General features: G+C 46.2%; 2 protein-coding genes across 2 annotated transcripts in view; both read left to right on the forward strand.

The window, feature by feature from the left end:
• pwp2h (PWP2 small subunit processome component) overlaps nucleotides 1–11,994 on the forward strand; it is a 55,534-nt gene that overhangs the window by 33,015 nt on the left and 10,525 nt on the right. The window contains exons 2-8 of the mRNA XM_048603011.1: nucleotides 256–464; nucleotides 1,055–1,198; nucleotides 1,455–1,525; nucleotides 8,043–8,179; nucleotides 9,315–9,463; nucleotides 10,604–10,751; nucleotides 11,663–11,813. Coding sequence (XP_048458968.1) covers nucleotides 256–464; nucleotides 1,055–1,198; nucleotides 1,455–1,525; nucleotides 8,043–8,179; nucleotides 9,315–9,463; nucleotides 10,604–10,751; nucleotides 11,663–11,813 — 1,009 coding nt within the window. The remainder of the gene's footprint in view (nucleotides 1–255; nucleotides 465–1,054; nucleotides 1,199–1,454; nucleotides 1,526–8,042; nucleotides 8,180–9,314; nucleotides 9,464–10,603; nucleotides 10,752–11,662; nucleotides 11,814–11,994) is intronic.
• gatd3 (glutamine amidotransferase class 1 domain containing 3) overlaps nucleotides 9,307–11,994 on the forward strand; it is a 34,262-nt gene continuing 31,574 nt past the window's right edge. The window contains exon 1 of the mRNA XM_048602719.1: nucleotides 9,307–9,314. The gene's annotated coding sequence lies outside the window, so the exon portion shown is untranslated. The remainder of the gene's footprint in view (nucleotides 9,315–11,994) is intronic.

Raw genomic sequence — 11,994 nt, forward strand, 5'->3', positions numbered from 1 at the left:
CCCCCCCCCAGGGGTTCACGCTCACCCCTCTCCTGCCCCTCCCAGGGGTTCGCACCCCCCTCCCCTGCCCCTCCCCAGGGTTCACATTCCCCCTGCCATCACTGTTAGATATTCATTGGCACAGCTTGGGCAGCCCACCCTGACCTTTGACCCAGGGGGTAGGGTGAAGGTGTGGAGTTGCCAGTGACTGTGTGGGTGGCCTGAGTGGTTTTCTGTGGTTGGTATCAGATTGAATGGAGATATGTTTTGCTGCAGATCTATACACTGAGTCGGGATGCTACCCTGTGTGTGTGGCAGTGTGATACAGAACCTGATGGTCTTCAGCGCCAACTCCCAAAGACCAAGGACAAAACAGAGACTGATCAAAGCCAAGAAATCACTGGGCAGAGTGCAGAAATCATTCGGGGAAAAGCAGAGTCAGAGCAGGAAAGGATTGGGAAAGTGAAATACTCTCGAGTTGGAAAGTAAGAAATGCTGCAGATACACACTGATTTGTCATTGACTGTTCGACAATGTGCCTGTCTTTTTTTAATTGTTGCTCTACATGTGTCTCTGGCTGTCCCTATCTCTCTCTCTCTCCCCCCTCTTGTCCTTCCCCATCTCTACTTCCATTCACCATATTCGCTCTGTGTTATGTCTCACTGTCCATCCTATCATTGGTGCAAGCTCTCTGTCTGTCTCATTCCCTTTCTCCATCCTTTTCACTTTTTCTTTTGCGCACTCTCATTTCCCCTTTTTTCCTTCCTCTCACTCGCTGTCTGTCCATCTCTACTAGGTCTGGCTTTATCTCCCTCTCTCTCTCTCACTGTCTCCATCTTTACTGTCCCTCTGTCTTTTCTTTCTCTCTCTCGTACACATACACCCTCTCTCTCACAGTCTATCTCTCTTTTGCTGTCTCTGTCTGTCTGTGTCTGTACCTCTCACTCTCTCTCTCTCTCTCTCTCTCTCTCTCTCTCCACCCTCTCTCTCATTGTCTCTCTCTCTCTCTCATTGCCCCTCCCTGTCTGATTTATGTCTCAGTATTTTCCAATCCTGTGTGTTTTTTTTTTTGAAGGCATTTTTTCAATAAAGAGAAGGATTTCAATGATCTGACAGCTGCTGCCTACCACAAGAAAACTCACCTCCTGGTCACAGGATTTGCTTCTGGGATATTTCATCTCCATGAGCTGCCAGAATTTAACCTCATCCACTCGCTCAGGTAAAGCCCAGCGTTTACAGGTGCAATGGGAAGGCAGTAAACTAGTCAATATGTGTGGCTGGTTAGTGTGAGCTGTAAGGGAGAGTGCAAACAACACAGGAATGTACTGAGGGATCTGTCACTGTCCAGGAGTTGAGCTGCACTGCTCTATCCCCACTCATGGGGCAGGGGATTGATATGATGATGAATCTGATTAGGTGCTGGGTGGGGCTGGGAGGCAATGATTGTTCCAGTTACTAATTCTTATTATCTCCAGTATTTCAGACCAAAGGATCGAGTCGATTTCTGTGAATGTGTCTGGGGACTGGATTGCGTTTGGGTGTCCAGGTGAGAAAGTGTTTGTTATATTTGCAGAGACAGAGGGAATGTATGGCCTTGCTGATGGTACACAGCTAGGTGGAAAGGTAAGCTGTGGAGAGGACATGGGCTGCATGTGAGGAGAGTCACTTTGGTGTAAAAGATTCACTCAAGCTGGCCCTGGGATGAGGGGCTGAGTAAATGGGATCGGGAGTTGAGCAGAATAAGAGGTGATCTCACTGAGAGACAGGGTTGTGAAGGGGTGTCGTGTCCCGTCCCACCCCGCCCCGCAACCACCCCCAGGCTGGGTAACTGGGAACAGAGACACAGTCTCAAGCAAAGGGGCTGACCATTCAGGGCTGAAGTGAGGAGAAACAGACTCGGAGGATGGTGAATCTTTGGAGTGTGGCACTTTACTCCATTGTTGGGTTTATTTAAAGCTGTGATGGAACCTTAGAATCCCTACAGTGTGGAAACAGGCCCTTCGGCCCAACAAGTCCACACCGAACCTCAGAGCATCCCACCCAGACCCATCCCCCTATAACCCACCTAATCTACACATCCCTGAACCTTGTGGGCCATTTAGCATGACCAATCCACCTAACCTGCACATCTTTGGATTGTGGGAGGAAACTGGAGCACCCAGAGGAAACCTACACAGACACAGGGAGAATGTGCAAACTCCACACAGACAGTCGCCCAAGGCTGGAATCGAACCCAGGTCCCTGGTGCTGTGAGGCAGCAGTGATAATGACTGAGCCACCGTGCCGCCCCGGAATCTATCTAACTCTGTCCTACAGTTAATCTGAGAGTTGGTGGTGGGGGGGCAGGTGGTTTCAATTGCATGGAAAATTATGGGAAAAGTTAAAGGGGACGGGGGAGGTCTCAGCACAGGTTATTAACGTTTCCAGAACAAGTAAGAGTACAGAGACTGTGGAAAGGGTCAGGAATCTAACTTCAGGCATAGCAGATAAGGTGACAACTACAAGAAGTGGGGCAATCAACGCAGGACTGAGGGTGTTGTACTGAAGTGCGTGCAGTATTCGAAACAAGCCAGTAGTGCAGTTTCAAATTGTCAGGTACGATGTTGTGGGGATCACAGAGATGTAGCTGCAAGGGGATCGGGGCTGGGAACTAAATATCCAAGGATACATGTCCTATGGAAAGGACAGGCCGATGGGAAAAGGGATGGGGTTGCCTTGTTAGTAAGAAATGAAATTAAGCTGACAGTAAGGAGTGATGTAGAGGCATAGAATCTGTGTGGGTAGAGTTGAGGAACCACAAAGGATAAAAGACCCTGCTAGGAGTTGTGTACAGGCCTCCCAGCAGTAGTCAGGATGTGGAAGAGGTTCTCCAGTCCTGTGAAAGGGTTACTAGACCTGAAACATTAACTCTGCTTTTGTTCCACAGATGCTGCCAAACCAGCTGAGTTTTTCCAGCAATTTCTGTTTTTGATTCTGGATTTACTGATGTGTAATGAGACAGACCTGATAGGGAGCTGAAGGTGAAGGAATGCCTATGTGACAGTGACCATAATATGACGGAATTCACCCTGCAGTTTGAGAGGGAGGGGCTGGCCAGAGTTGATTGGAATGGGGCCTAACAGGGAAGACAGTGGAGCAACATATAAGGAATTTCTGGGGGTAATTCAGGAGGCACAGCAGAAATTTATCCCAAGGAAGAAGAAACATCCTAAGAGGAGGGCAAGGCACTACGGCTGACAAAGGAAGTCAGGGACAGCATACAAGCAAAAGAGAAAGTGTACAATGTGGGGAGGCGATGGCCTAGTGGTAACATCGCTGGACTGTTAATCCAGAGACCCAGATAATGTTCTGGGGACCCAGGTTTGAATCCCACCACAGCAGATGGTGGAATTTGAATTAAATTTTCAAATAATCTGGAATTAAGAGTCTACCATGAATCCATTGCTGATTGTCAGAAAATCCCATCTGGTTCACTAATGCCCTTTAGGGAAGGAAACTGCCATCCTCACCTGGTGTGGCCTACACGTGACTCCAGACCCACAGCAATGTGGTTGGCTCTTAACTGCCCTCTGGGCAATTAGAGATGGGCAATAAATGCTGCCTGGTCAGCAACACTCAAATCCTGTGAATGAATAAAGAAAAGATTAGCAGGAAGACAGAGGATTGGAAAACCTTTAAAAACCTAAATATGCATTAAAAACTAAATAAGCATTAGGTTGGTGAAGATGAAATATAAGGATAAGTTAGTTTTTTAAACAGTTCTTTTCTAGGAAGTGAGAAGCAAGAGTGGACATTGATAGAAAATGAGGCTGGAGTAATAATGGGGAAGAAGAAACAGCAGAGGAATTGAACAGGTACTTTTTGTCAGTGTTTGTAGGAGAAGACACCAGCAGCATATCAGAACTTCAAGAGAGTCAGGGGCTAGAGGTGGGTGAAGTGGCCATCACTAAGGGGAAGGTGAGAGTCTGAAGGTGGATAAATCACCCGGATCAGATGGACTATACCCCAGAGTTCTCAAGGAAATCGCTGAGGAGATTGTAGAGGCATTGGTGGTAATCTTTCAGGAATCACTGGAGTTAGGGAGGGTCCCAGAGGCCTGGAAAATCGCTAATGTAACCCCCCCGCTGTTTAGGAGGGGAGGGAGATGGAAGACAGGAAACTATAGGCTGCTTAGGCTGACCTCGGTCACTGGTAAGATTTGAGAGTCTGTTATTAAGGCTGAGATTGTGGAGCACTTGGAAGTGCTTGGTAAAATAGGGCTGAGTCAGCGCGGCTTCATCAAGGAGAGGTCATGCCTGACAAATCTGTTAGAATTCTTTGAGGAGATAACGAGCAGGTTAGACAGAGGAGAGCCAGTGGATGTGATCTATTTGGATTTCCAGAAGGCCTTTGACAAGGTGCTGCACAGGAGGCTGCTAAATAGGATAAGGGCCCACGGTGTTAGGGGCAAGGTACTGGGATGGATAGAGGATTGACTGACTGGCAGAAGGCAGAGAGTGAGGATAAAGGGGTCCTTTTCAGAATAGCAGCTGGTGGCTAGTAGAGTTTCACAGGGGCCTGTGTTAGGACCACAACTATTTACATTAACAATCGGGATGAAGGAACTGACGGCATTGTTGCTACATTTACAGATGACACGAAGATAGGTGGAGGGACAAGTAATGTTGAGGAAGCAGGGAGGCTGCAGGAGGACTTGGACAGGCTGGGAGTGTGGGCAAAGGAGTAGCAGATGGAACACAGTGTGGGAAAGTGTGAGGTTATATACTTTGGTAGAAAGAGTGGAGGTTTAGACTGTTTTCCAAATGGGGAAAGGTTTTGGAAATCTGAAGCACTAAAGGATTTGGGGAATCCTGGTTTAGGATTCTTTTAAGGTTAACATGCAGGTTCAATTGGCAGAAAGGAAGGCAAATGCAATGTTAGCATTCATTTCAAGAGAGCTAGAATACAAGAGCAGGGATGCACTGCTGAGGCTGTACAAGGCTCTGGTCAGAACGCATTGCAAATATTGTGAGCAGTTTTGGGTCCTGTATCTAGGAAGGATATGCTGGTGTTGGATGGGGTCCAGAGCAGGTTTACAAGAATGATCTTGGGGCTGAAGGGCTTGTCATATGAGGAATGGTTGAGGACTCTGGGAGTTTAGAAGGATGAGGGGTAATAAAGACTTTCAGAATACTGAGAGGCCTGGATAGTGGTTGGGGGAGACCTGAGGGCACAGTCTCAGAGTGAAGGGACAATCCTTTAGAACTGAGGTGAGGAGGAATTTCTTCAGCCAGAGGATGATGAATCTGTGGAAATCATTGCTGCAGAGGGCTGTGGAGGCCAAGTCACTGAGTGTATTTAAAAAAGAGTTAGATAGATTCTTGATTAATAAGGGAATTGAGGATTACAGGGAGAAGCAGGAGAATGGAGTTGAGGAACATATCAGCCATGATTGAATGGTGGAGCAGACTCAACAGGCTGATTGGCTTAAATTTTCCCCTATATCTTACGGTCTTATGGATTCCCTGTGTACCATTCGCTGCTGAAGTGAATTCTGTAGACCCTCTGAGAGAAAAATGTTTTCTAACCTGCATCATACAATGAAGGCCATTTCTTTTCAAATTGTCACTTATTTTACTCTCTCCTAAAAGGGGACACATCCGCTCAGCTTCCACCCTGTCAAGTCCCCTCAGGGTTGTGTATTGGAATGAAATCCTCTCATTCTTCTAAACTCCAGTGGGTCTGAGCCCAAGTTCTATAGTTTTCTGCAGTCTTTATCTGTTTAAATAATACTCACCTTCTCTATACTTCCTGTAAAAGTGCATAGCTTCACATTTTGCCACATTATATTCCATCTGCCAAGTTTTTGCCCCCTCACTTGTCTCTATCCCACTATAGACTCTTGGGTCACCTTTACCACATTCCTTCCCACCTACTTTTGTGCCATCTGTAAGTAGCAATTGGTAATGGTGTATTCATTTTCCGCATCCAAATTATTAATCTATATTGTGAATAATTGTGGCCCCAGCACTGATCCCTATGCCATTTCATTAGTTACAGGTTTCCATCCTGAAAATGATGCCTTAACCCAGCTCTCTGTCCTCGATTCATATGCTAATCCTCTGCCCATGCGAATATACTACCTCCAACACCATGCGCTTTTTTTTAATTGGATCACTGTTAACATTTTATTTTTTTCGTGAGGTTTACAGCTAAGCCAGTATTGAATTCACAAATATGATTAAACATTAATAAGTGATACAAAATGCCATGTTTTAATAGAAAAATTAATTGCAAATGTAACTACCATTAAGGCAGCCAGTTACATTAAATATTACCTCCTTTGTGAGGAAAGTAATTAGTCAGTGCATTTTTCTACAGTTTTTTTAAAAGGTCATATTTAATTCATGCCATACTTTGCCTCATCTCTCCTTCCCTTTTAAATAAAATTATTAGTTTTCTGATCATATGGGACTTTTTCAGAATCTAAGGATTCCGAGAAGATTACAGGAGGCAATGGCTTTGTGGGTATTATTGCTAGACTTTTATCCAGAGACCCAGGTGATGTTCTGGGGACTTGGGTTCAAATCCCGCCACAGCAAATGGTGGAATTTGAATTCGATGAAAATGTTTGAATTAAGAATCTAATGATGACCATGAATCCATTGTTGATTGTCGGAAAAACCCATCTGGTTCACTAATGTCCTTTAGGGAAGGAAACTGCCATCTTTACCTGGTCTGGCCTACATGTGACTCCAGACCCACAGCAATGTACTTGGCTCATAACTGTCCTCTGGGCAATTAGGGATGGGCAATAAATGCTGCCTGGCCAGCAACGCCCTCATCCCGTTAATGAATAAAAGAAAAATACACCAGTGCATCCGCTATATCTGTAGCTACTTCCTTTAATAACCTAGTGTGCATGCCATTAGGTATGGGGAACGTTGTCCCAATAGCTTCTGTAGTGCTTTTTATCTAGTGATAGCTATTATATTTATTTCCTCTCCTCCTTTTGCCCCTTGATTATTTTGACCAGCCCAGTTTCCTGTTTCCAACACTGCCCCATTTGTAACCCTGTTCCCAACCCAGTTCCCCACTCCAGACCCTGTTCCCAGCTCTCAACACTGACCATGATCCCAAGTTCACTCTGGAACTCCTGCTCCCGTTCTGGTTTCTGGGTAAGTTTTCACATTCTGTCTAGAATCCAGTCTCTCTCTGGACCCTGTTTCAGCTTCCACCTCATTGCCTTTCACTGCTTTCTATTTCTGAACACACTTTCTTGCTGTTTTATTTGACATCAGGAACAGACAATGTTATGGAGCTTGGTCTTTGTGGTTCACAGAATTTGGTCAGAGGTTCAGATAAGAAATACCACTGACCCTCGGAAGGGGCGTGGGGTCTGTCACTAAGAACCTGAAATTCACAACACAGGCTGCAAGTAATGTCTTAAGTCGTCCCAATTTTTAACTGAAGGACATTTCTGCTCCTCCAGCACTGGGTGTTAGATAAACCGCCTGATCATTTATCACCATTGGAAGAGATGAGAGAGGTGGCAGTGAGTAGAACTGGCTGTTGTTAGTGTACATGGGATTGTCTAACTATGAGATAAGAATGGAGCTGGGTGAGAGCAGTCCCAGCCAGCTGGGTGATGGTGAAGCTGTGATGGCAGAGGATGGTGTGGTCGCTGTGTTAAAGGCCAAAGACATTTTGAGAAGGATAAGAAGGGATCGTTTGCCGCTGTCACACTCAGGATGTCACTGGTGACTTAACAAAGAACTGTTTCAGAACTGGGGCAAGGGTGGACTCCTGATTCGAGGAACTCAAACCAGAAGTTCTGGGAAAAATAGGAATTGATATGGGAAATGACAAGATGATCAAAAAAGAAAGGATTCATGGGAAAGGTAAGGAGATGGAATTCCGGGATGTAGGAAAGGGTGGTTGGGTGTGACTGAAAGGCTGATGGTGATTATTGAGGGGGTTTCAGATTATTTTCTCCGGCTGACTTACTGTTTGCTGTCGCGTATCTGTGTCGGATTGAAGGGGTAATGCCGCATGATGTGATTCTTATTGTGGGTGTGTTTCAGGTCTGGGGCAGCTCCTGGTTTGGGAGTGGCAGAGTGAGTCTTACGTTTTCAAACAACAAGGTCACTTCAACAACATGGCCACACTGTCGTACTCTCCAGATGCTCAGTACATTGTCACAGGGGGAGAGGATGGCAAGGTGAGACCCTCCCTATACATCAGTCTCATTTCAGAAAGGAGACCTGCACTTAATTCAGAACATCGACGTGGGATCATTTTACTGAGTGATTTTTTTTTATTCTTGCCCACCCTGAAAGGTGATGTAATTTAAAGTCAATTAATAAAACTCTGGGGTTATAAGTGAAATTGGTCCATCGTGTTCACACCAGTCAGCAAATATCTGACTGCATTAATCCCATTCCCAGCAAATATCTGACTGCATTAATCCCATTCCCAGCAAATATCTGACTGCATTAATCCCATTTCCAGCTTTTGGCCATGGTCCTAAAGGTGAATATGTAAATATTGTTTAAATGTTACGAGAGTTTCTGACTCAGTCACCCTTTCAGGCAATGACTTCCAGATTCCGACTCCGCTGTGAGTGAAAAATATCCTCCTCAACTCTCTTCTTAGACTTCTCCTCACTTTAAATCAATGCCCCTTGGTTACTGACCCCTCTGCTTTGGAAACAGTACCTTCCTATCCACCTTATCTATGCCCCTCAGAATAATATACACCTCCTTCAGTACCCCTCTCAACCTTCGCTGCTCCACATATAACAGCCTCAACCTCTTCAATCTATCTTCATATCTTGACAACATTCTATAAATAATGTGTTAGAGTCCATTAGAGAGGGTATGATAACTGAACAAGTTGAAAGGGTGGTAAAATTAATCAAAATAACCATGGACTTATGAAAGGGAAATTATCTTTCCCAAACTTGGAGTTTCTTGAGGATATTACATTGATAAAGGAGAACCAGTGGGTGTGATGTATTTGGATTTTCAGAAACATTTGATAAGTTCCCACCTGCAAAGTTAGTAAATAAACCAGCACGGGAGACCGTGGGAAATGTACTGGTATGGATTGAGAATTGGTTGGGATGCTGGGGGAGGGCGGGGCTGACAGACGCCGGTGGGGTGGGGGGAGTGGTGGGGAGGGGGTGTGCTGACAGACGCGGGGGGGAGGGTGGGGTTAATGGAGAGTGAGGTTTGTGGTCTTGTTGTTAACCCCTTGGCCTGTAGTTGTTGACCTCTCCTCTCCCTTAGTTGGTCTGTGTGTTAAATGCTGGTGTGAGAAAGGTTCACTGTGACTGACCTCTGGCCTCCCGCCAGGTGAAAGTTTGGAACACGAGCAGTGGTTTCTGTATTGTGACGTTTACTGAACACACAAGCGCTGTCACTGCAGTCACCTTCAATTCTACGGGTTTTGTAGTGCTGAGCGCCTCTCTGGATGGGACAGTCCGAGCATTCGACCTTCACAGGTGAGTCATAATAATAATATCTGCACGACACGCCTGCCTTATTACCACAAGCTTACCAGGCTGGTTAATATATCTGACAGAAATTGCTGGAGAAACTCAGCAGGACTGGCAGCATCTGTGGAGAGAAAGCAGAGTTAACATTTCAGATCCAGTGACCTTTCTTCAGAACTGATTGTAGCTGGGAGAAGGTTGGTGTACATGCTGAAGATGGGTTGGGGCAGGGGGAGGAGCAAACAATAGATGAGATGGAGCCCAGAGAGAAAGCGAGAGAGAGAAAACTGTTGGGCAGACACAGGAGTGGCCAAAGGTCAGTCTTAGGGAATAGTGCTGCTGATACAGGCCGTTAGTATCTGACTAAACGTTGTTTGTGGTAGCAGCCAATGTGATAACAAGGCCTTGTGTGTGGAGGGGGGATAGGGGCAAGGACATGGGCGAAGGTACCTTTAAAGTTGTTGAACTCGATGTTGTGCCCAGAAGGCTGTAGAGTTCCCAAGTGGAAAATGAGATGCTGTGCTTCCAGTTTGCACTGAGCTTCGCTGGAGCACTACAGCAATAGCAAGAACTGCAGATGCTGGGGTCAGAGTCAACACAGTGTAGAGCTGGAGGAACACAGCAGGTCAGGCAGCATCAGAGGAGCAGGAAAGTCAACATATTGGCTTGGGGCCCTTCTTCAGAAATTCTGAAGAAGGGTCCCGACCCGAAACGTTGACACTCCTACTCCTCTAATGCTGCCTGGCCTGCTGTGTTCTTCCAGCTCCACACTGTGTTAAGCCTGAGACAGAGATGTTGGCCAGGGAACAGGGTGGTGTGTTGAAGCAGCAAGCAACTGGAAACTCAGGGTGTTTTCTGTGGGCAGAACGTAGGCTTTCTGCAAAACGGTCACCCAGTCAGTGTTTTGTAATAATAATGTCTGAAATAATGTTCGTCATTGGGTGGTGTTGGAGCTATTTGGGGATGTATTTGGGGTGGGCTCAGTATTTTCGGTATTGGGTAGATGTGTTTGTGGGTATTTGTGATGGGGGTTGGTGTTTTGGGGGGCTATTAGGGATGGGTTTGGTCACATTACAAGTTGATATTTTAGCTGGTGGGACCTTTCAGGGTAAAGTTGCTGAATGAACAACCCCCTTTGTGTTCTCACAGGTATCGAAATTTCCGAACATTCACATCGCCACGACCCACTCAGTTCTTCTCCTTGGCTGTGGATATGAGTGGGGAGATTGTGTGTGCTGGCTCACAGGATTCCTTTGAAATTTTTGTCTGGTCGATGCAAACTGGCCGCTTACTGGAGGTGAGTCTGGGATTGATTGTTCAACACTGTATTCATGACATTCTGCTCTGCGTACAGAGAGAAAGCTGGAGCAAGCTGCTGAGTTCGATCGTCAGATACAATCACGTTGAATGATGCAGTAGGTTGGATGGACCGAATGGCCTATTCCTGCTGCTCCTAAGTGAATTTCACCTCTGTTTACTGACACAGCCTAACCTTTCTTACCAAGCACCAGGCTGCAACACCCAAACATACACCAGCTCCAGCCCCTGTTATCAGTCCTCCCTCTGCCTGTCTCCCCACCACAAACCTGATCCTTAGAGCAGAACCTAGGAAGGCAGTTCCAGTCGCACGAGAGGAATGGAGATATATTTCCAATTCAGGATAGTGAGTGGCTGGTACTGACCATTGGTGATGGAGGGAGAGAATGTTGGAACAGACAGAGAACGTGCAGGAGAAAGTCAGCAGGTCTCACAGCATCTATGGACAGAAAACAGAGTTAACGTTTCTAGACCAGAGTCTAGCAGCCTTCTGTACCCATTCTGTCTGCCACCGACACTCAGCAGCAGTGTCTACAACCATAAGATACACCAAAAATCCTCAGACAGCACCTTCCAAACCCATGACCACTACCATCTAGAAGGACAAGGGCAGCAGATACATGAGAACGCCACCCCCTGTAAGTTTCCCTGCAGGCCACTCACCATCCTGACTTGGAAATATATCCCTGTCCCTTCAGCTTCTCCCCTCCCTGGATGTTTTCGGTAAGGGTTGGGATGTTGGAGAGATGTGATTATGCTGTTAGACACAGAGGAGAATAGGGATGGAGACAGTGTGTGTTTGAGTGCTGTAACCCTGTGCTGGGTAAGACAGGTCCCGTGTATTATTCATTCAGTAAACTGCTTCTTACTGTTTAAACCTTGACTTTACAGGTCCTGGCCGCGCATGAGGGTCCAGTCAGTAATCTGAGCTTCAGCCCATCACATACACTCCTGGCTAGTGCATCCTGGGATAAGACGGTGAAATTATGGGATATGTTCGATAGCTGGAAAACAAAAGAGACACTTGTCCTGAATTCAGATGGTGAGGCAACAGTTTTTGTTGCATATTTTACATGGTTTATTCACGGGTAGAGAGACACCAATCAGTGTACAGATATCTCCCTGAGACACACCAGTCAGTGTACAGATATCTCCCTGAGAGAGAGAGAGAGGGGACTGAGAGACACCAGTCAGTGTAGATATCTCCCTGAGAGACACCAGTC

Source organism: Rhincodon typus, chromosome 11 (assembly GCF_021869965.1).
Source record: "Rhincodon typus isolate 14 chromosome 11, sRhiTyp1.1, whole genome shotgun sequence".
In the NCBI taxonomy this organism is placed as follows: Eukaryota; Metazoa; Chordata; class Chondrichthyes; order Orectolobiformes; family Rhincodontidae; genus Rhincodon; species Rhincodon typus.